Raw genomic sequence first — 25,248 nt, 5'->3', positions numbered from 1 at the left:
TGAACTGTGACTTAACATTTCAGGAGAAAAATAATACATGTTTTAGAAAAGGTGAAATATTTTAGATCAACAGATAAACAGTAATGCATGCAGGTGTTTTATTACATTTACATACGGTGCAGTTATCATCATATTACCTGAAAAATATTAAATAAATAAAATTATAGTTTGAAATGTGATTTTCCTTGTGAAGCCTTTTTTTTATATGTTCTCTAATATGAAGTGTTTCCAAATGAAGTTTATCATGCAGATTATTCCAAACCCACAGTGGATGATATGAAAAAGCAGGTTGAGAAAGGTCAGATTTCCTGCTGCCTGAGGTCTAAATGTAGGAGAGACTGGGGGAGTGGGAGCACGCTAAGAATGGGCAACAGTAAAAAAAAAGTGAACGCAGCAAACAAGAGTTTAAAAGTTGAAAGGGCACAGCAACTTTAGGAAAATGTAATGCTGCTGTACTGTGTTAGGCCTGTGGCTAGAAAGGGGTGCACCAGGTCAGAGGGCTGTAGCCATGAAGGCCCCACCCCAAAACTGTAAATGTTTGAATTCATCCTGTTTTATTCACAATTCACTGAAACGTCTGCAGATTTTATTCCCTTATGACAGAATCTAAATTCAGCCAAGTATAAAACTATGTTACGTTTAGAAGCCCTTTTCATGTAAACGCATTCATCCTTGAATTAGACTCTCATGACTCAAATGTGTAATCTGAGGAATGTAGGGTTCAAATTCCCAGGGAATAACAGGGGACATCGCATTTGCATTTTTATTGCTTCTGTTAGAAGGTTGGTTACCTTTAGTTAGTTAAGTTAGTTTTTTGTAAAGCACAAAGCAGCTGGTTTGGTTGCAGCTGCCTTCAAACAGCAAACACCCTTCAGGCTAATTGTAAAGTAAAATCTACAAAAATCTGGCTGTTGAGGAGTTTAGATAGTTTTTCCTCCCTCTTCCTTCCTAGTCTTGCACTTGCGTGCGTTTCCTCTTCACCTTGCAGGGCGTACAGCCTGCACACCATTTGTCTCCTCAGGGTGCACCGGGGGTTGCATGCCTCTTGCTGGATTTGTAAAAGAAACCCATTCAGTGGTGATATAGGCTACTGTGTGTGGGGGTGGGTGGGGTGGATATGGTATGGTGGATGAATGTGGAGGGGGATGCTGGCTTAAAGAGGGCACAAGACAAGGCAGGCAGATGGTGACCTTTTGGAGCAAATTACCATGAACCCCATGACTCTCTCTTTTCAGTCTGTTTCTCCTTCCAAGAGTCTGGGCATGCACACACGCCTCGAAAATAAATGTAATAAATCTGTGTTTGTTTAGTATTAACATTGCACGCTGCCTGTCTGTGCACATCTCAACGAAATAGCCCAATGTCGACCAAAGTACAGGCTGTAAAGTAGGCCAACTCCATCCCGGAGCTATCTCTCCTTCCCTCTGTCACACATTTTACTCTGTGTGGGTGTGAGTGTGACTTCTGGCTCGGGCGTGAACAGCTGTAGTAGTCGTGACTGCGTGCACGACGTCGGCGGCGCGCTTCGGCTCCACGTCAAGAACCATCTTTTCAGCACCAAGGCCAGGGCTCGCAGCGAGAACAATAGGCGGCTCCGCGCACGGTGTCCGCGGGGCACCGTCTGATAAGGGAGCAGCACACCGTGGCTCAGGCGAAAGGAGTAAAAACACTTACAAATATTTACACAGTGGCGGATGTTAAACATATATACTCTGCATAGTGTAGGTGAATTTATAATGTGATTGAAAAAGTGAGGGGCAATAATGTAATTTTCTTTTCGCCTCTTTGCGGCGAAGCAATTTCTCCACGGTCCCTGGTTGTTACGTCACAGCCTAGCAACCGCTTTGGTCGGAGGAGGGGGAAGGAGAGTGGATACCGGTGTCGGACGTGAGAGCCATCCAGCCGAGAGCACGGAGAAAGCAGGAGTAGTAGGTGAAAAGAAGCCGCTGATTAACCACTGGGACAAAATCTGCACGGCCGAAAGAGTTGTTAAAAGAGTACAAGCGAGTTCAAACAGTTGAAAGTGACCCAATTTGTGAACGCCCGCTAGCTCGTTATCAGTTTGTAATTTCACAGGAATTAAGAGCGGGGTTTCGTGAAAGTGGCATTTAATTAGCAAGCTAGCTCGGTCCACTGTGGATTTGGAGAGTCGAGAGGCTGGTTCAGTTTCAGCGGAACCTGTGACACCTGCCAGCACTCTCCTCCGCCACGTCCTGGTCGTCCAGAGTTGGGGTTGTTTGTTTTTTTGTGTGTGTGTGTAAAAACACAGTAAGTTATCTTTGTACCCGAAGAGGAGGAGGAGGAGGAGGAGGAGAGTAATACGACAGGCACAAAGAGCGGAGAGCATCCAGAGAGGGGAGGCAGGAGGACGGGACAGAGAGAGAGAGAGAGAGCGGCGAGGACAACAGCGGGGACCCGAGCGGCGTGCATCCCTCTTTCATTTCAAAAGGCAGCACAGTCCCCACAAACAGCACCTGTGAACGGTAAGACCTGTAATGTTTGCTGCACGTATATTCCCGTGTGTTATTTTGTTGTGGCATGTGTGCATATGTGTGTGTGTGTACATTGAGGAGGAGGGGGGGGGGGCATCGGACAAAGAGCAAAGGAGCCCCATGACATCCGTGTGTATGCTGTAACCTACAGCTGGTTAAACAAAGAAACCGCTCTATTGCAATGATTTACCCCAATCAGCCTCTTTCTTTTCTCTTTCATGTGTAGGGATCCTGAACTCCATTTGGCCGCCAAAAGGTAATACGTGCTTACAGATATTTCGATTTATATTTATTTAATTGGGAGAAAAGTGCCATCGGTGTTTTTTGATTGGCTAATTAACATTTGCACAATTGTTTTACCAGAAGCTACTGGAGCCTTTGTCATCAGGCTGGGCAGTAAATGCTGAATTACAATTATGCATATAATCTACATTATTTTAAATTTAATTATCAATAACATTTAGCCCAAGAAAATAAATAAATAACCAAAATATATAATATTTTTGTTTTACCTTACAACTTAACATAAGCTTATATTTAAATAAATGTGTCATATCCTAAATATAAGCCCCTATGGGAACCCCACAAATGGTCTGTAGTTGCAATAGTTGAAAAGCTTAAAACATGAAATTGTGATGAGTCTTTTATAATGTGTCATACATATTCCACTAAATTGATATTTTTAGGGATATATTTGTGATTTTGTCTCATTGTCTATTCTTTCTATCTTTCCAGCTGTGACTTAAAGACTCAGTGGCTCCTCTAAAGGGATACCTGCTCCTGATCTGTTTGTCCCTCAGCCTGCAGTACCCAGTCGTCCTCTCCACTCTGCCCCGATGAAGGAGGCCGATGCCATCAAGCTGTTTGTGGGGCAGATTCCCCGGAATCTGGAAGAGAAGGACCTTAAGCCTATCTTCGAGCAGTTTGGCAAAATCTATGAGCTAACTGTGATAAAGGACAAATACACTGGCATGCACAAAGGTAAGTCTCACCTGTGTAACACAAGCTAAATGTAGAAAGGCTAAAATATAGATAAATAGATATACAGCTAAATGCTAGACAGGCATGTGACAGTATGGTGGGTGGCTATCTCTGTGCAGTGTCACACGTCTCCATGGAAACTGTCACACCTCCTCTCGTCTTCATCTCCTGTTAACACTGCAATGTGAGATAATGAAGACAGGCAAACAAAGTCGGTTACTATATGAATCAAAAATGTGCTGATGCACAAGGATGCTTGTGGCAAAAAGTACTGGATGTCTATTTATAAATTCATTTGAGAATATGTTTTTTATATTACATCATATAATAAGATATATAAAGATGTGATGAAAAGGTTTATAATATGTGCTATATAGAGATTAGAGCCTCCTAATTATGTTAATGATTAGTAGGCTTTAAATAATGGGCAGCTCTAACAAAAGGTTGGTAATAAACTGTACCAAATACACACACTCTCTGTTTCTCTCGCACATAGACACACACAAACATACGCACTGACCTGGGGTCCTGTGTGTTATGAACCAGATTAGGCTGTATGCAATCAGTGTAATGGGACTGTAAGCCAGGGTGACACAGGGGAAAGAATCTGTTGTTCTGAGAATCCCCATGGCCACAGTAAGCCCCTCTTAAAAGCAATGAGATGGACCATAAGATGCATGTGTGTCTGTGTGTGCGTGTATGTCACGTATTTTCCTGTGAGTGCTGATGTGTTTTGTGTACCTTTGTGTATTTCTATATTATATTATGGCTTTATGTTGAGTCATTGTCAGTTCTTCAGATGTACACATCCTAGTCAAATCTTCTCTTTATTACTCTGAATCTACATTAGTCTGTCTGCGATGTCACTGGGATTCTAACCTACTGCTAATCTTGTTGTCTTAGTGCTGGTGACAGGTGTAGTAAACAGCTCTGGCCAACCAGCTCTACTACCTACCCCTCCCTCACACACACAGACACAGGTACAGCACATAGGAAAACAGGGGGAGTGTATTTGGAGTGATCGTGAGGCATGTGTAGTGGTTTGGTATAGGGCTGGAACCTGACTGTGCCTTGTCTGTAAGGCCTTGTTAATCCGGTGCACACGTCTGTGGTGCTGTCATGTGTGCTGACTTGTGCCGTGCCGTTCTGAAATGTGCCGTGCCGTGGAGTGTCCTTCTCAGCTCTATAGTGTATCATCATGGTGTTGTCAAGTACAGTTACAGTGCATGAATAAATATTTTTTAATCTTCTTGCAAGTTAGCCTGTCCAGAAAAAGTGACAGCTAGTCACGACAGGGATCAGAAAGGAGAGCTTTATATTATTTAAATAGTATGTGGCTGCGTGTGTTTGAAGGGGTAGTGATGCAGAGACTGAGATAGAGAATGACAAATATGAAAGCTACTCACTAAACTTTTCTACTTTTATGCTTTTCCTTTCTTTTTCTCTGTCTCTTGCTCTGACAGGATGTGCGTTTCTGACGTACTGTGCCAGAGAGTCCGCACTGAAAGCCCAGAGCGCTCTACATGAGCAGAAGACACTACCGGGGGTAAGTGCACATCACAAACAGACACATACATGCATCCCCAGACAGTTATATACAGGTACACACTTATTATATCACAGGAGCCACCTCCATACACAGACGCTGCCTTCTCTCTTGTATACAGACACACAAGTGGCCTCACATCAGTTTATGCCTGTGCTGCTGGAGCTTCAGCTCCCATTAGTAACACTGTGACATAACTCGGCAGCCAGCAGGCGTCTTGCTGTTAAGGACAAACACTCCCTCTCACCGGAGACACATAGGGTACTCCGTGAGCATTATCATCTCCATTTTTTTTCTTTCTCTGTCGCTCCATCTCTCTGTCAGTCCCCCCGTTAGCCTCCGGTGATAGCTCCCGCCTAGAGTGTGTGTGTAATTAATGTGGCCATTCCCCTTTGTCTCATCCCACTCTCCCTCAGTCTCTCTAGTGAGGGATCGTGTGCTGCGGCTGGGTTGGGCTAGGACACTGTTCATTATGGATGGGGCTCTGTGAGAGATCTGTGTCTGTCTCTTGGCTGTACCTCTCTGTCACTCCCTCGCTCTTTTTTCTCTCTGACCTGGTTTCCACTACGGTTAAAGACTGATTTTACAGTAACTGTTTCAGAACATTTAGCAATTGTACCCTATTGTGTAGCTCAAAAGAATGTGAACTACCCAGACTGGACAGCGTGTATGCCATATTTTTTGGAAAAAATATATTCTCCTAGACTTACCTAAACTCAGACTTACAACAGCTATGACTATGAATGGTTAAAATATCTTTACCTTCTCTGTCACATTCTCTCTGTGTCGCTCTGCCACTGATCAGAGTTTCAGCTCCTGCACCTTCTCAGCAAGCTAGCGTGTTGATAAGATCTCTGTGAGAAAATGGTTGGAGGAGAGCCTGAAGAAAAGAGTTTGGGGGAGGGGAAATGTTCTGACACACACATAGGCACAAATCCCTGCATTCATACATATTGCAATCATGCATGCTTTTTCCATGCAGCTGGGGAATGCCTCTGCATTCATACATATATATGCGGTCACTTGAACATACCCAGCTTTTTTTATAATGTCATTAATCCAATTAGAGCTACTAAGGGGTCTGACCTCTCTGTAAAAATCACCTATACGCTGTCTGCTCTGTTCTTTTGCTGTGCTTTGTCGTTGGACTCATTCTTCCGTAGAGGGGGTTAGTCTCTACTGGGTTTTACCTTATCCTTTCCTGGTGATAACATCAATAACAATCTCATTGCCGTGAAGGGACATAATCCATAAGCCTGCCTTGCGAATAGTTAGTTGCAGTGAAATTCCAGATAAATTGTAATAAATATTCTGGACACATGTCGGAAACATAGCAAGGAGGATACTCATTAGTGGCAGAGATTTACTAAAGAGCCAGCATGGAACAATCAGAACCACCACTCCCCTGAGGAAGACTGGTGCTGAAACGAGGGTGTGGTTTCTGTTTTCAATAAGCCTGGACTATTAACGAATGAACAACATTACTGTTTCCACATGTGGCTTTCCTCAATATGGAAAATCTTGCCTACCCCTTTGAGGCTCGTAAGAAAAGGATGCCATCCTTCATCCTGTCCATTTTAAGCCTTCAGAGTAAAGTGTTAGTGAGACCGTTTATATTAAGTTGACAAAGGCCTTATTTTAACATTTAATTTGTTGATTAATTATTCTGGAAATACAAGCTAAGTGCACAGTTTTCCAGCAGCACTTTTCTATATTCACAACACTCACAACTGTTTCTTCAATCTTGTTAACAACCCTGTTAATCACTCGGTTAATCGGCAATCTCAAATAATTCCAGTACATTGTTTTGCCAGATATATTTTAGCTGGGAGACCTTAAAATAGTACAACACCACCTCACCTTACATATACCTTTGCCAAGGTTTAACTCTGTTATCATTTTCCACTACCTGCCTATAAACCTTCTCTCTTCTCTGTGTCTACCATTTTCTTTCTCCCCCTCCCTGCTTACTGCCTTCTTTGACAGGATTTAAAAATGACTTCAGAGAATTTCTCCCTCTCTGTCACACATCTTCCCATTATCCAATTCTTTTCTCTCCCTAAGAATTGCTTTTTCATCTCTATTCCTCCTTTTATTTCCTCCAACCCTCCACACTCTCCCTCATTCCATTTTATCTCTTTTTTCCCCCTCAAATCCCCTCTGTCCTCTGTTCAACCCCTCCCCTCACATCCTCCAGTTTCTTTGCACCACTAGAATATTACAGAATGTTCCCCTCACTACCCCCAACCCTTTCATTGCTCGCTCCTTCCCTCTCAGAAATCTCTTCATGGTATCCCTCTCTCATCCCCTTCATTTCTTTCCCTCAGTGCACACTCACACTTCTTCGGATTCTCATTTCACAGTCATTTATGGTAACTCTTTTCCTAAGTCCTCCTCTCAACGTCACTCCCTCTCTCTCCACATCTCCATCTCGTTCCTCCACCCCCACCCCCACGGTAGATCCTCTACCCCTCGTCTCATTTCCCCTCCTCTTGATTAGTTGACCCTTTTGACCGTTTTACACTCCCACCCCTCTTCCTCCTCCTTTCCACTTCTTCCCTGGCTCCACTTGTTAAGCTGCATGATTAGTTTCTCACAAACTAATTTTCACAGTTAGATCCTAGGCTCACTGTGGGGCAAGGGGGCTGAGGTGTATGCACACCTGTGTGTGTGTGTGCATGGTGGTCTTCATTGAATGTGACTTGAATCTCGGGATCACTCTTAATTGCAGCCATTGGTGGAGAGTCAAGCCCCTCATACAACTTTAATAGAACTGTAGCATCACACATTCATACAGATGTGTTTCTCTTACACCCATGGGCAAGCAATTAAATGTTTGGTGACAAGTGCAGTGCCACAGAGCGCTCTGGCTGTCACTCTGATGGGATTTAACGCTGATTGAATGGAATAAGACAAACACACAAAGGGATGCAGAGAAACTATACCTCAAAGGTCCACTGCCAGCTTTAGCTGGGGCAGAAGAGTCTCAGATGGAAAATGAAGAAAAGGACAGGGATTGAGAGAGCGAGATGAACAGATGACCTTATCAGAGTGTCCTGTGCCTTGTGTTTAATTTGGAAACACAGAGGAAAAGAGGAGGAACAAGGGAGCATGAGATGAAGAGAGAGATAGACACACACAGAAATGTATTTTATTAGTCACGGTGGCAGAAATGTAACAGTAAAACCACAAGCAATCCCCACTGTAGCACACAGACTGATGTCATTTGGTGTATTAGATGTGGTGCAGAGGTTTCCCTTCCTGGAATACATCTACACGAAAGAGCTAATGTTTAACTGTCACAAATCAGTGGTTCTTTGCACTTGAAATTTTAATTTGCCATTCACATTTGCATGCAGGCATTCAATCATGAGAAAAACATGTACATGTACTGGTACTAGGTAAAAATCTGCTCTATGTCATGACATCTTTTGTTGTACTTTACATAGGTTAAAGAATATCCACTTAGTAACAGGTCAGAAAAATACTGTAAACATTTGAAAACACAAGAAGACTTTCATTACATACATAACAGTGATATACAATGTTTACCGGGTAGTGTGTGTCTTATTATTCAGAGATGGTGGCAGTGGGTTGGCAACGTGTGTCAGGTCAGAGGTCAGAGGGGGTGGTCTCAGAGCTATAAAAAGTTCCTTCTGAGAACAATTAAAAGGACGATATCCCCCATGAGTCTCTGCATCTGAGTGATGTAGCTATGTAGTGAAAGATGTTTCATTAACATAAATTTTTTTGGACTATTTTTGTGCCTTTAAATTTAATGTTTTGCCCTTATTTCTTTTTATAAATAAATTAAAAATTAAATTAATATATATTTCTATAGCTTTGTGCGTGTGTAATGTGACACAGTATTAAAACTTAAATTGTTAACTGAATTTTCAAAACTTTTATATTATATTTCCATCCACTTCTTCTAAACGTTTTCCTCCCCTCAGGTACACTAGCAGGAAAACAGCACAGAAAGACTTTGCGTACATGCGCTCTAAAAAACACAGAATTTACTGTAGTCATTCATACAAAACTGCTTCATCCTAATCCTCACTATCCGTCCCTCCTCCCTCTCTCTCTTTCCATCATGCCACACTTTCCTCCTGGCCAGTTTCTATCTTTCTATCTCTCCAAACCTATTGCTGCTGTATTTCCTTATCTTTTCCCTTTTGTTCTTTGCCGTCAATATCTCTCTCTCCATTTAATCTGCACTCTCTTCTCTCTGACTTTATCACTTCGTTCATCTTTGTCCTACTTCGAACACAAGTGTTCATACACATGCACAAACACACTAAAACACATCTATTTGGTCATGCTGGCCTCTGCAGATCTCATTGTAGGTGAAATTAAAGTGTGATAAGCAGCTTACCAGGTGTGTGTTGTCATGCTTCAATTCTCTTCAGGCAGCACTCTGCTCCCTTTTCTTTGATTAGAGCCAAACACACACACACACACACACACACACACACACACACAGTATTACACGGTGGATGACTGCTGAATAATTAAAAAGGCAGAAAAAGCGCCACAGGAAAAGTAGTTAACAGAAACTGATAAAGAACAGGATCGATATACTTATGAAAAATATAATAAAAGTCTGTAGTCTTCATATTGATTCAGTGCATATGGTTTGACAATGCTTGTAAGCCGATAAATTGGTTCCAGGGTTACAGCCAGATCATGCAAACATGTTGGGAGCTGTTATCTATTTTATTGAGCCTGGATCGAAGAAAGAAGGAGTGAATTTATTTATGTCCTGGGCAGAAAAGGCTAGACTTTATATGCATGGACAATGGACTCACACAGCCTCAGCTGGATACTAAAGTGGTGCAACAGCAGCTGAGTAGTAATGTCAATACTACTTCTTTACAGTTACTCTTTGCTTGTCGCTCTACTATGTCAGTATTGTTACAAGACTGGGAAGTTTAGCTCTATATTTTTATGTGTCCGTCATCCATTACTTGTAATTAAAGTTTATCAGATCCACTCAGGGTGTGTAATGTGTGCATGTTGTATATGTTCTGTGTGTGTTTTCATGTGGAATCTAAGATGTCTGGCAGGCAACCTCCCTATGGGGCAAAGCTATGATGGGCAATTATCCACTAGGGCGACTTTGTAGGCTAATTTAGCATATTTATGTGGTCAGCAGCACTGTTTACTATTCCCCTTCACTGCTTACTGCTGCACTTTCTAATTAGAACAGACCCCAGCTCCCTTTCTCACCCTTTCCTTTCCTCTCTGTCTCTTCCACCTCTGCCATCCCTCTGCCTCTATCTCTCCCCGCCTGATGGGGTTTGTGATGTGTATCGCTCCCCCCTCCCTCAAAGTGATTCTCTATTTTTATCCTCACTGTGTGTGGGATGGGAAGGGAGTAGAGGGACAGGTGTAGAATCAAGTGTGTGTGTGTGTGTGTGTGTGTGTGTGTGTGTGTGTGTGTGTGTGTGTGTGTGTGTTTGTGTGTGTGCGTACAAGACGAGGAGATAATGAGGAGGAGCCAAAGAGTGATACAGAGGGGGTAGATACATAGCAGTGGGGTGTTTGTGTGGGGTTGTGTACAGCTACGACCAAGGGGGATTTAGCTTGTTTGTTTTAAACAAACGTCTGTGCTCGCGATGTATACGCGTGCTTCTTTATGTGTGAATCCATGTGCATTTCTGTGTGCAACATGGAGAGCGAAAGAGTGCCTGCCTCATATTTCACCACGAAATTGAGGCAGAATCTAATCATAGCCTCATAAAATCCTGACTCTGGAGAGCGCCTGCCTCTTTAAGGCCTGACACACACACACACACACACATGCACAGAGGAACATTTGTATCTTGGCCAGTTTGAAAATTATGTTTGTGTGAACACATGATTACCAGGGTAGGTGATCACTGCCAAATCTGTGTCTTTCAGATGCTGAGCTCTAAAGTAGCCCAAAGTTGAGTTGAGTCCATATCACACACCATCTGTTTTGTAAATCCAGCCAGCTACAAAAATCTGCAAGGCCTAGTTTCCACATTCGTAGAATGAAAAACACAGTTTAATTGCAATTACCAGTCATCATTATTGGATATAATGCTGGACTAATGCATGCTTTCTTCTAGCAACTTAAAGCTGGAATCAGACAATAAGTGAGGCATAGTGTCGAGCTTTAGTGTACCCATTAAATCCTGGTCTTACACACATGGATATTCTGAGAGCTGCAGACTTCAGTTGTTAAAATTTCAAAATTAAAGCATGTCCACTCAAATTTTCAAATTTAAAATAGATATTACACATTGACAGCAACAGTTTTGTTGCAAAAATGAAAAACGAATTTGACTGATTCCTGTAAGCATACAAGGATAATGGCTTTCTTTGATGTGTTTGAGTTTTAAGGAATCATCAAGCAAGAAAACAAGTACCAGAAAGCAGAGTGTGCCAAAAAATCACTTAAAGGCAATGACCTTAACAGATGTCTAAATTTCAGCATTTGGATTTGGACAGGGCTTTGATCATTGAGTCACTGATAGTCCAGTGACAGATTATATAGCAAACATCACTCCTTCACTTTTTATTCCAGTTACTGTAACATTCACTGTTTCATTTCCAAGCACAGATCATATTGTGTTCTTTCAGAACATCAAGCAGAGTCTGCACAGGAGATGGACAGGGAAATGTGACATTTTAGAAACAGTTGTTTGAACAAAGAGACAGAAATCCTGATTACATTTTTGCAAACATTGAGTGGGCTGAGGACAAAATGGCTCAAATTATTCTTTAGTCAGAATTGGACTTCTGATGCTGACTCAGAAACTGAAAAAGTTATATCAATTTTGTCAACATTTGAGGTGACATGTTTCTTTCTGCCCATGAGATTTTGTTGAACAAAAACACATAGTCTGTGATCCAGACATCTTGTCTCAGCATGTAATATTTATATGTCTGCACTGAGATGGACGTATAGATCAGGGCGCATACGAGGGGGATGAATGAGTGTGTGAATGTGCATGAATGAAAAGGGGGGTTAAGAGCAGTGGAGGAGGGCCATGAAGAGGTTTTGTATGAATAGGGGTGTATAGACAGGGAGGGGGTAGGGTGAGACAGGGGAGGAGCAGAGGAGGTTGGGTTAGAGAGAAGGAGGAAACAAGACAAAAGTTTCTCATAATAAGCGTGGAAGAAGGGGCAAGCGGGTGGTGTGTGGAAGAAAGGGCTTTTTCTGGGTGGTGGAGTAGTGGGAGGGAGTTGGGGCGCACTTCTGTCAGTTTAAACAGAGACATCTGTCAGAGGGGGCCACTGGTGTGTGTCTGCATATGTGTGTGCATTGCTGCAATTGTGTGTATGTGATTAGACGGGCAAGAGGATGACGGGACTGGGGTGCACCTGGGGTGTGACATCCGCTCAGAGGTCCCCTCTCTAACCACACTTCAACCTGCTGTCTAGATAATGGCCTTTTCACACTGACCACAGGGAAAGCTGCAGCTTAATAAGACCAAATTACACTAGCATAGATCACCACACTTCATAATGCTCTGTCCAACAACAGGGTTTTTAAATAGGTCTATGTTCTCTGTTTTTTTTAATGTGTGAAATGAGCCTTTTTATTTTTTTCTTTTGAGCATTTTTAGATTTTAAACACTTTTATACTAAATATTACTTGGAAAGATTAAGATTGATTTTAACTTATTGGAAGCACTCAGCTAAATATTTATCTTGCAGTTGAAGTGTAGTACAGCCTAAAGTTAAAATAGCAGAAAATAACTTAAAAAAAAGGGAAGTCTGTGTTTCTTCTCCTCATAAAATAGAAGTGAGTAATTTAAGATAAATGTAAAAAAAATATTTTTTATTCTCAGTACAAAAACAACATATTTACAGTTTTTAGTTAAACTTAATCTGGTATGAGGGCACGTTGGCTGTTTACGTATTTGTCTTGCCTTAATTTTATTGGATCATGCATAACACACTTCAGCTTTCTGAGCAACCACAAAACGTGTCACTGGCTCTGTATTGAATGAAGTGTATATGAGATTTCTACCATCATAAATTTATGTGGCTTTAAATCGCCTTTTTAATTCACCAGCTCATTTCCCAAAGGGCTTACACTCCCTAAAATAGAAAGAAGTTCCAAATACATAGGTCTAACAGTTATCCGCTATAGTGCTGTTGGATTATGTTGAACTAAATCCAAAGGATCAAATTTCAGTGAGTGCTCCACTGCTCCACTCAACTGCAGAATCTCCTCAGTGGATTTTTTCACAAAACTGCATAATAGTGTAGAGATCAACAGGATAGTCAGTTCTGCTTTATGCATGGTTTGATACAGTTACTATGGAAAGTGATGAAGAGAAAAGAAGAGGGCAAGAGTGGAGTGAATATGTTGGTAATCCGTGCTCTAGTGGAGAGGCTGATAAAGGGTTAACTGCCAGATAAAGTACTGAGTGGAGGAGAAGAAAGGCAGACTTCTCAGGTGTGAAGAATGGAATGGGAGAGACAGAGGAAAGAGGGATGCGAGCAGGGGGATGGGCCGCACAGGAGCTTATATTATGGTTGCAGGCCTATGTTGCCAGGCAACCGAGTCGAGCGAGATGCCAAGTTGCTAGGTAACCTGGGGGATGCAAAGCCTTAACGTGGTGTGATAGAAAGACAGGGGAAAGGTGGGGTGGAGCTGGGCTGCTCCACCTTCATGCTCACTCTCTTTTTCTCACATCTCAGTGTCTTCATCCAGCTTTATGTGAGAGACATCAGGGAGTCAGCGGGTAGCATGCCACAATATCATTCCACTTACTCTGAAATGTAAACACACTCATAGTAAACATGTGTGGAGGGGTAATTGACGGTGTCATTTAAGACTGAATATCATCTGATATTTGCGTTATCGTGACATATATTATCTTTTACTGTATTATAGTGTAAAAAATAGGCCTGCAGTTAAAATTACAATAATTAATTTGAATTTTATTTTCAATTAACTGCTGATTTGTTTATGTTATAGAAAGTCTGCAAATGGCAAAACATGCCCGGTAAATGCCCATAACCCAGTGTGGTTTGTCCAACAAACAGCCTAAAGCCCAAAGATATATTCTATTGACTATGGTAGAAGAAAAACAGAACATAAATGAAAGATGTTTCCATCCTTTTTGCACCTAAAACGAAAATTATAAAATTATTAATTTCTGGGTGACTAAATTATTTGACTGTAGTCTCCATTCTGGCTAAATATAAAATAAATGTTCCCAGCTGTTCAATTATCACACTTACTCTTCTTCTCTCATAAACCTAAAAAACATGGGTCCAAAACTTGATAATATTTCATTTAAGTAATGGCCAGGTCAAGCAAAAATTGTCTATAGATTGAGTCAAAAAGCCACTTACTGTATAGTGGAGTGGAAACCTTTCTAATCAATATACTATATATTTTCTTCATGAAAAGTATAATGTGGTGTCCTAGCAGACAATTTGTCTCGCTCAAGGGCAGAAAATTAACATTCATGTGGTTTTGTGTAAAGTTTGAAGAGAGAAAAATATGGGGGTAACTGTCAAATCAACTTCACTATAGTGATGATAATACATTTGTAGGCCTGAAAGGGACATTACAGCAATGATGGAGAAAAATGAAGAAGAACAGGAGCGACACAAGAGAAGTGGATGGGCTATAGAGAGCAGCAGAGCAGTGAGAGAGGAGCGATAGAAACGAAAGGATAGGCTGAGATTCCCGTGTCATCAGGCAGGCTATGGAGGGATTATAGAGCTGAGAGTGGAAAGAGGGGAATGGAGAATGGGAGGGAGGATGAAATAATGCTAGATTGAGGAGAGGGGATAAAAATAGTTTTTCTTTCTTGTGCACTCTGGAAAACGGACATCTGAAATTGTGTGGATGGAGTGTTCCAGAGGGAGATTGAAGGGGGAAGGGTGTGTGTGAGTGTGTGAAGAGGGGAGATATGAAGAGAGGGTGTGTGTGTGTGTGTGTCTTTGTGTGTGTGTGTGTGTGTGTGTCTGTAAACACACAGACACACACCATTGTCTGTTGTCATGCTATAATCAGTTTTATATTTGTGTCTGTGGGAGCATGTGTCTCTTATTGCCCTCCAGTGTTTTGTAGACAAAAAACGACCAAAACGATCATCAATTCAACACTGGAGTTTGATCTATGTTCCAAATAGTACATGTGCCCACATTTACATACGCACTACCCCCCACCCTTATGATGTGGCGCAATGGTTTGTTCCACTGATTTTGCGTAAGTGGGGGAGGGGGGTGGAATACGATTTGATTGGATAATCCAAGGATTTAATATCCCCTAATCCTGGCACAATCCTCTGCATTACTGCAGGGAGTAAGATTAACTGTATGTGTGTTGTATGTGTTTGTTTCTGTGTGCTCTAAAAGGCGGGGGCTCTCCCAGTGGGACAAGTATAGCGTACTGTATATAGTGTGTGTGTGTGTGTCTGTGTGTGTATATGAGTGACATGAGTTGGCACCACAGCATGTAAATGGAGCTGTGTTTGCATGCAGGGCTTGGCCATGCACGTATGAGTGGACGTGCCTCCACTGAGCGCTCATGTGCAGTGGTCATGCAAACGCACACGCAATCATATATCACATATCTCGCCTTCATGCACCACTGCACCACTGCTCACACACAAATTCACTTTCCTCAGACATACAGAAATTCTGTCTTTCAGTGAGAGCTTCTTAGTATGCAGCACCGCAGATCAAACCGCTCTACAGCATGAAGCCCGTGCCTTATACATGCCCACGTTTGCAGATGGTTACTGTTAATTAAGGCTTAATTGGAACATGAGTAATTAGAGAATAATTTGACTTGAAAGGACCATGTGGCTGTTTATGTGTGTTTGAGTAAAGCAGAGAGAAAGGACAGAGTAGAGTACAGTGTGATTGACTAGCAGGGACTGTACTTTATTTGCATTTTTCTCTCAGGCTCAAGGGAATTTTAATTGCTCTACTACAATATGGATTCAGTTCTCTCACCTTTTACTCTCCTTTCTTTGCTCAGAGCCAAATCACACTTAGTTCTTCCTCTGGATACTGCCCACATCTCTTCATTATTCTCATAAATTTCCTGCCCTGTTCAGTTCCCTTGTTCTCATGCATTTGTACTATTACTCAGTGCCCGTTTGTCTGCTGTGTTACATGATTACAACTCAGAGAGCGAGAGAGAGGGCGGGGAGTGATGTTGTAGGATAGGTTGAAGCCGACAAACCACTCTCCAGCACAAATTCTTTGTTTACCTGAAGAGCACAGCAGTCGCTCTTGGCAACCAGCATCCTTGTTTACCTACCCGGTGTGCCGTCATACAATTGCCATGACAACGAAGTGGTTGCCATGCCAATTTTCCGATGCCATTGTGTTGTCTTTGTAGTAGCAGTGTGCACCGCTTACCTGCGGCTATTCTCCATCTCCTCTCCTTTTTTTCCTTGTATGTATTAAACTTAATCACAGTGTATTGATACTTTACTATAAAGCATAACACACAAACACACCACATACACACACCACATACACACACACACATACTTAGACACATTAATAAGCCGAGATTGATAGGCAGTACTTTGTAATCATTAGTTGTTTCTGTTTAGCCTGTTTTGGATGAGCTCGAATAGGGCTAATGAAGGAAGAAATGGAAGAGGTGATGGATGGATGGAAGGATAGAGAAAGGGTTAGTGGACACAAATCTTGATACGATCAGCCTGCTCTACAACACAGCCCAAAATCAATGAACAAGGCAGGACTGATCGATGAGTTGATAGCGCAAGATGGATGGCAGTGTAGATGGACAGCAATAACAACAGGGCTGGGATATGATGGATGGATGGATGGATGGATGGATGGATGGATGGTCATTGTCAATCCAAGGTCACACAAAACTGTTCTGGGGAGGTGTGTGTATTTTCTCTGAGTTTATGTTTATGCTGACAGCTCAAGTCAATAAAGGTGTGGGGTTAAAAATGTACATCATTCCTTCCTCTGCTGACCTTCTGTATCTATCTGTGTGTGTGTGTGTGTGTGTGTGTGTGTTCTGTGTGCACTGGTGTCTCTGACTGTGTGTGTGTATGTGTGATGGCCTTGCCTTAGATCAATAGCTTTGTGGTGACAGCTAAGAGCTGATTAATCAAATGTATGGATCAGTCTCTCTCTGCTCTGCCCTCTCCTCAATTACCAGCTTCATTACATTGCCTTAACACCCCGCTGGGACCTTTCTCCATTCTTCTTTCTCATGTTCTCCCGTTCGACTCCCTCTCCATCCTTCTCCCCCCTCTCCCTGTTTCTTCTTCGGTCTTCAGTCTTTCTCCCCCGATGAAAGACTCCTCAAAGACGCCAAAATTAGTTACTCCGACCATGAATCTACACTGCTACATATCACACGACTTTAGTATTAAATGTCTTTCATATAAGATCACACATCTTATATGTGTGAGTTTGGTTTTTGTAAATTTCTAAAGTTTTGATTGTAAAATAGAGCCTACACCACAAGATTCTATTTTTATTTAGATTTTGCACATCACCGCTTCCTTCAGGTTTTTCTACTTTGCCTTGCTCTTCTTCCTCAACCCTTTTACCGGATAAATCTGTTTTTCTTCTCTCCCTTCCTTGCACTTTTCCCCTCTTTTCATCACCATCATTCTGCATCCCTTCTCCTCCCCCACTCCATCCCTCAGGCATTAACACTCTGTCTCATTGCCTCAGTGCTATGACTAAGCACTGTGTGTGCGTAGTATGATTTTCTGTATGTGTGTATGCATTTGTGAGACGAACCTGTCTCTGTAGATCCTACAGGCAATTCAGAATATGTGTGTGCATGCATGCATTAATACTCTAGGCGATGGATCTCTGTAAACGTGACATTTTTTAGACACAGCAAGTCACGACTGAATCACGCCCCACTCTTCCCTCCTCCCTCTCTTTCTCTTTCTATTCTTTTTGAATCATCCTCTCAGGGGCAGCTCTGCTTTCATCCTCCCACTCTCTGCCTCACTCCCTGGGTTCCTCTTGGCCCTCCACCTGCCCTTTCAGTTGGTCGAAGTCCGTCGGGGTCCCCCGGGCCTCTCTCTCTCAGTGTCTCACTCTCCATCCTTTTATTTTTAGCTGACTGTATCTGTGCCCCTCACACACTTGTCATTACATTCCACTACGATCTCTCCCCCCCCCTTCGCTCTTCCTACTTGTTCCTCATCTAATCCCTAATTCTTCTGTAATCCAGATCAGCTGGCCTGCATTCTTAATCTCGTCACTTCTCATTCGCCCTCCAATCTGTTTGTGTGTGTGTGTGTGTGTGTGTGAGACAGAGAAATCAGAGATAGTAAGATTGTGTGTGTTTTGACACAGAAAGAGAGCATCTTGGGACAGAGCTCGGACACACCTGTCACCTGCTACACTCGATTTGTCAGAGAGTAAAAAGCACATGGACCCACACAAACAGTGTTGTGATTAAAGTTTCAACATTTTCAAGACCTTTAGAACTCAATTATTTATCAATACATTTGACCTATATAAATTTTTTATTTTTTATTGTTTTATGACTTGTTTAATTAGATAAATATTTTTTCACCTGCTGAAATCTGATGTCTTGACATTTGTTGTTCAGTCTGGATTTTTTTTACATGTTTTGCATTTCTTATTTTTTGTGAATGGCCGGTAGTTGGAAATTAATATCTAGCAAACCCTGACACATTTACAGAAATGTGATGATTCATGTGCATTGTCTTGACAAATCAAATTTAAAAAATGCTGTTTACTGTACATGAAGTCAGCCTTAAACAGATGTCAGACAAGTGAAAAAAGAGCTGTTTATGTAGACCATCTGTTGATGTTCCTGCTTATTTGTCCTCAGATGAATCGGCCTATCCAGGTGAAACCAGCCGACAGCGAGGGCAGAGGAGGTGAGATACACACTTAAACATTTTTATACACACACAGTTGTGTCAGTGTAACAGTGCTTAGGTTAAGATAAAAATGCAAAGTAGTCATTGGAGTGGATTAGTTTTTGTAAATACATGCACATACAGTTTACACAGATACACAGATCCCCTCTCTAACCATTATTTGTAGTCAATGCTGCCCCCTGGTGGAATCTATACAGCATCCATACATTGATTCATTGATTTATATTGATATCAAATGTCGAGCTGTTTAGGAGAAATAATATTGACTTTGTATTCCTTTCTTCCTTTTGTTCCACATGTCCATGGTCTCTCAGAGGACAGGAAGTTGTTTGTGGGCATGCTGGGAAAGCAACAGAGTGATGAGGACGTCAGAAGGCTGTTTGAACCTTTTGGCAGCATAGATGAGTGCACCGTCTTGAGAGGACCTGACGGGACCAGCAAAGGTAACATACAGTACACATCTTCATGCTTGCAGTAGTACTTTGTAATTGAATGCAGTCTGTGTGCTCTAACAGACTTTTTTTTTTTAAGGGTGTGCTTTTGTAAAATTCCAAGGACACGCAGAAGCCCAAGCTGCTATCAATAGCTTGCATGGAAGCCGCACAATGCCTGTAAGTTAAAAATGTTGACTTGATTACATAATGTTTAAATGGCCTCCGATAGACATGTGCATAAGTCAGGTGGGAGACATTAGATTTCCTGTAGGTAATAATGTAAGTACGCTAAGTAAGTAAGTAAGTCCTGTCCTGGGCATCCTCCATGTGCTGTGCATCTGTGTGAGATAGTGTTGAGCCCCATGTGACTCATAAAAAGATTAAATGGATAGAGAAAATATATGAATTAATAAACATGGAGCCTAGTCCCATTAACACATGAAGGAACATTGCTTGTAATTTCAGTTGAAACTTAAGTCAGCCTCCATCTCTCTCCTCACAGGGAGCATCATCCAGTTTGGTGGTGAAGTTTGCAGACACAGAGAAGGAGCGGGGTCTGAGGAGGATGCAGCAGGTGGCCTCCCAGCTTGGCATCTTCAGCCCCATGACCCTGAACTTCCCCGCCTACAATGCCTACACGCAAGCAGTCAACGCACAGGCAAGTAGTGCACATTCACACACGCAAACACTCACTGCACTGCACACATGTACACACCAAGTTTGTAAGGGGAGCACTGTGCTTATGAAAGGATGTAATAAGTTTGAAGAGGCTATCAGTGGTCTAATTGGGGCTAATGTTATTACCCAGACAACAGAACATACGTCATCTGGCATTAGCTTTCCCGCAACACACAACCATTAACCCACTGACTCAGGACATAATGGCCTTGTAATTAGATCTCTATTCATCTGTTCCTCCATCACTCCCTCTTTCTGTCCCTTCCTCTCTCTCTCTTTTTCCCATATCCATTAACTGTATCTTTGTCTTCTTTCTCTCCCTCACTTTTTTCCCACTGTCTCCCTCTTTTCACTCTCCTTCTTCCCCATCCCCTTCCTCGCTCTCTGTTTCCTTCCCTGTCTACAGCTTGTCCAACAGCAGGCCCTGGTTGCCCAGTCAGCGTACTTGTCTCCTGTGGCAACAGTTGCTGCCGTACAGATGCAGCAGATGGCGGCGCTCAATGCCAACGGAATCATTGCCACACCCATTACACCCATCACGCCGTCCTCGGGTAGGCACACACACTTGATGTTGTCTATCGTCAGTCACGAGCAGAGGAACTGTACTGTGTAAAACAGAGTGTATTGCAGTTGTTGTCTATATATTATAGCACACAGTGTGAAAGTGTGTTCATTTTTACAGTATTTTGAATAAATATAGCAAGATGATTGCATAAGTTATGCATAAGGACTTTTAGATCTATTAACAGAAGTAGTCCTGTAGGAGGTTTGGTGACTTGCCATGAGAGTGACTTATTTTCTGGGATGTAATCTGTCTGTAGGTACAAACACTCCACCAACTATTGCAGCAACACCTGTGCCAGCTCTCCCTCCGCCAATAGGTGTGAATGGCTACAGCAGCGTGCCAGCTCCAACCAATGGACAACAAGCAACAGAAACACTTTACACCAATGGTGTTCACCCATATCAAGGTATTTTAATAACATCGAAGTTTACACATCTCCAGTATTGCAATTAATATTTTAACTAAAAAAAAATCATCCTCACTGTTTTTCTTTCATTTTCTCACTCTGCAGCTCAGAGTCCAGCAGCAGCACTGGACCCCCTACAGCAGGCATATGCAGGCATGCAGCACTACACAGGTGGGTGTTTGTGTAAATGAACCCAATGTCATTGTATTAACTGTACATAAAGTGTATATTATACTCTATCTATAAAAATGGAGCAAAACCGGACACAGCAATAGGGTAAAAGAGCTTTACGAAGAGTTGAGCTTTCTAACTGTGGGTCTGTCTATTATAACATTTGTGTTAGAATAATAAATGGATAGATGTAAAATGTAAAAGAAAAAAAAAACACGTAAAAAATAACTTCAAGTGCAGTAGATACCCATTTGGTCATGTTTATTAGAAATGTCAATGTGTTATCAGAATAAATATTAATATGCAGCTCAGGCATTAGGTTAAATCAAGATATTAAGGACACTTATGATTGAGGAACAAAGAAGGTCAAGTGTCTGCTTTCTATTCAAGGATACATTTTTTCAAGGGCAATGGAATTAATTAATTTTGTTCTGATTTACTGTTGTGAAGATTTCACTGTGACACAATAAAAATAAATTACAGCTCTTCATACATTTACACAATTTGTGAATACTCAGATAAACAGAGTCACTATTGAGCAGACTTTTTCCATTCAAATGTTACAGTTAATAGTTTTCACCTTCACTAGGAGACATTTCAGTTCAAACAAAATCACTCTATTGGACACTGTTTTGTTGCCACCTGTTGGTTTTATCCAATCACATTATGTTACTGTCTGTCTCTCCCAATAGCAGCGTACCCTGCTGCCTACGGATTGGTCGGGCAGCCATTCCCCCAGCAGCCAACACTGGTTGCCCAGCAACACCAGCAGCCCCAGCAACAGCAGCAGAGAGAAGGTGATTCCACTTCCTGTCTGTCTCGGGCCACACCCCACTCCCCAATTTAAAGTTGTTTATCACAAGGACTTCACAGCCCGAACTCATTTATCACACTCGCCCTAACAAGTGTGTGTGTGTATGTGTGTCCCAGGTCCAGAGGGGTGTAACATCTTCATCTACCACCTGCCTCAGGAGTTCAGTGACTCTGAGATGCTGCAGATGTTCCTGCCCTTTGGCAATGTCATCTCAGCTAAGGTGTTTGTGGACCGTGCCACCAACCAGAGCAAATGCTTCGGTGAGACACACAGATGGTGGAGAAAGAATGAGGCAAAGGAGAGAGAAAAGGACAAGTGAAAAGCACAGGGGGAGGACACAATATTGTGTTAATGTCTGTATCTAAATTGTGACATGCAGACAGTGTGAGGTCTTTTTTCTCTCTTTTTTTTTTTAGGATTTGTGAGTTTTGACAACCCGGCCAGTGCTCAAGCTGCCATCCAGGCCATGAACGGTTTCCAGATTGGAATGAAAAGACTGAAAGTGCAGCTCAAACGGCCCAAAGATGCCAACCGCCCATACTAAGTGAAAACTGAGACGAGGAGGAAAAAAAATGTGAGGTGAGGTGGTGGTGAGGAGATGATGGGCAAAAACAACATCAAGGGCAATGAGGTGCTATATGTTGGGGGGGCAGGAGAATGAAATTCAGAAAAAACATGGAAAAAGTAACTTTGACACAAAAAAGCTAACTGATAGTAAAGAGTCAAGAGGAAAAGCTTAAAATGACATATTAGTGAATAAATGTTGGGTTACTCATATGCAGTAAAAACAGCTTAATCAACTCAGGAAAAGTGACAGTACTAAAATATTGTCCTTTTTATTTTCTTTCACAATCTTATTTATTTTCTTTCCTGCTGTTTTGATCTTTTCCTGAAACGACAACTTACCTCACCCAAGATTCTTCCGTCCAATCATAATTCACGAGGACCCCATCGCTATGGCAATGGTTGCCTAGTGACCGATAAAGCCCTGACCCCCCCTTCCTCTCGCATTGTTGTAAGTTGATTGGTTGGCCTGTGTTTGGGTTGCTGTGGCGATTGATTGCCTGTGTTGGTTGCCCTTGGCAATTTTTGTTCTGTCACCTCGAGCAACCAGCCATGCGTTGACCTGCATGTCCTGTTGCTGTAGTGACCACAGACTGTGTTTGGTGCATTGTGACTTTATTTTGTATTGACCTGTGCACATACTGATCAATAACTGTCAATAGCCAGGACTGTACTCAGACTCAATTGATTTGATTGGATATTTGATGCACTTAATCACTGCATAGTCATTTGATAAATTCTGTAGCAATGCTCGTTACTTTTTTGCAGCTTTGTTTTTGATCAGTTTCTGTAGTGTTCTGTTTGGTGTCATTATTATTTGACCAGACTGTTTGGGTACAGTAGTGAGCGTGGGCATATATGTGTTCATATGTGTCTGTGTTACACTGTTAGTGTGTAATACAGGAGTGTACAATCCTTGTTGTATTAGTGTCTGTATTAAGAGGTTTTCCAGAGGTTTCTATAGTTTACTGGTGTAGAAGTGTAGAGCAGCACTTTAGTTTACGTAATAAATGAAATAATTGATGGACAAATTTGTGAAATTAAACAACAACTAAAATGGCAGACGAGAGGTCATCTCATGGTTACATAGTATAGGAAACATGCAAGTTTTAATGCGCCACAACATGGGCCCTACAGTTTATAGGAGCAAGGACAGACAAGGCTATGTAAGGTTTATGACCAGCACACACTATCTTTGGGCGAGCATGCATTGCGTTGAGCTGTACTCTGATAGGCCGACTTTGTAATCTTGGATTCTGATTTGTTACTCTGTTTGATGTGGCACTTTAGTTTTTTGCTCCTACGTTTCTCTTCTCTTGGCCTCGTTTATATTTTCTATCATTGCTTTTGTGATGTTTCTCTCCTTCATTAACTCCCTCCTACTCCTGCAGTCCCTTTATCTCTATCCCTTACTGTTCCTTCTTTCTCTATCAAAGCCTTTCGTTGCTTCTCTCCATCCCAGCCTCCTCTTTCTATCCCTCTAGCTCGTGTTTTGAGGTAAAGGGTATGTGGTTGTCATGGTGGAAAAACAAGTGCCTCTTGCTTATTGGAGAACAGCCCCTCAACTATAGGAATTCTGGGAGAAATATAGGATCTCCTCTGCTAAATGTTGGCCTCCACCACTGCTAACCTTTACCAAACAGGAATAAATGTGTAGCTGCTGTCAGGTCAGTGTGTGGAGGCACCATCACATGGCAGCACGCAATATAAATAAAGGATTCTGTTCCTATTTCAAGATAAACTATTATATAACAAATCCTCGTTAATAATATAAAGGTCTTTATGTCTAATAACGACCACAATTTGAACTGTTAAAACCTGCTGCCCCTGCACTAGTCTGATGATTAAAAATATCACCCAGAATTTCTATACTGCAAATGCTAGAGAGTGATGCATGTCGGTAATAGTGTTTGCTTGCCCTGATTCAAGGCACATTAATGCAACAGATGCTTATAAGGTCATACACATAAACACATTTTGCCCAGATACAAGAGCTTTACAAACATGCACACACACACACACACACACACACACACACACACACACACACACACACACACACCTCCAAACACACTCTTCCATATGCACACAGGGACACGAATAATGGATATTCACTGTATTGAGTTGCATGAATCAGACACTGTCTGTGTATGTGTTAAAGCACCATGGGTTAATGCTGTTAAAAAGACAGAGCTTTAAAACTGTGAATGATGCCTTCTTGTATGAACTCACCAAGATGAAACTGAAACAAAGACAAACTAGGAGCATCCTAAGGTGCAGTCCCCTATAAGATGTATTGTAGCTATTGAAGTCATGCCAACAGAAGAGTTCTGTTTGTTAGGAGGGGCATGTTTGACAAGATGTAAAGATCAGACATAAACATTTCTCTCCAGTGTATTTATAATCTAAAATATCCTCCCTCCCTCTCTGTCCCTCTCTCTCTCCTTGTTGATTTATCACTCCCTCTATCCTCCAACTCTCCCTCCCTTCACAGGTGACCTTTCAGAGTCCTGCCCAGGTGGAATCCCAGGGTTCATTGTGCTTTCAGACTGTCTGCTACCTTTGAGCGTCTGGGGAGTGCAGCCACATAAAAACACTCCCACACACTCACACAAATACACGCACACTCTCAACACTGAACCTCAATGTTGATATACAAATGTACATAAAGTGCACAGACATACACACACACACACACACACACACACACACACACACACACA

General features: G+C 42.0%; 1 protein-coding gene across 1 annotated transcript; it reads left to right on the top strand.

The window, feature by feature from the left end:
* The first annotated feature begins 1,888 nt into the window (after nucleotides 1–1,888).
* Nucleotides 1,889–24,554, top strand: LOC113170898 (CUGBP Elav-like family member 3). Its single transcript, XM_026373203.1, has 14 exons — nucleotides 1,889–2,483; nucleotides 2,719–2,748; nucleotides 3,228–3,473; nucleotides 4,937–5,019; nucleotides 18,842–18,890; nucleotides 19,208–19,336; nucleotides 19,425–19,504; nucleotides 19,830–19,985; nucleotides 20,412–20,556; nucleotides 20,827–20,976; nucleotides 21,082–21,147; nucleotides 21,840–21,944; nucleotides 22,078–22,221; nucleotides 22,378–24,554. The coding sequence occupies exons 3-14, from the start codon at nucleotides 3,329–3,331 to the stop codon at nucleotides 22,503–22,505; spliced, it is 1,380 nt and encodes a 459-aa protein (XP_026228988.1). The 5' UTR covers nucleotides 1,889–2,483; nucleotides 2,719–2,748; nucleotides 3,228–3,328; the 3' UTR covers nucleotides 22,506–24,554.
* Nucleotides 24,555–25,248: the final 694 nt, after the last annotated feature.

Source organism: Anabas testudineus, chromosome 16 (genome assembly GCF_900324465.2).
Source record: "Anabas testudineus chromosome 16, fAnaTes1.2, whole genome shotgun sequence".
NCBI lineage: Eukaryota > Metazoa > Chordata > Actinopteri > Anabantiformes > Anabantidae > Anabas > Anabas testudineus.
Note: the sequence above shows the minus strand (reverse complement) of the source record. Positions and strands in the feature narration are given on the sequence as shown.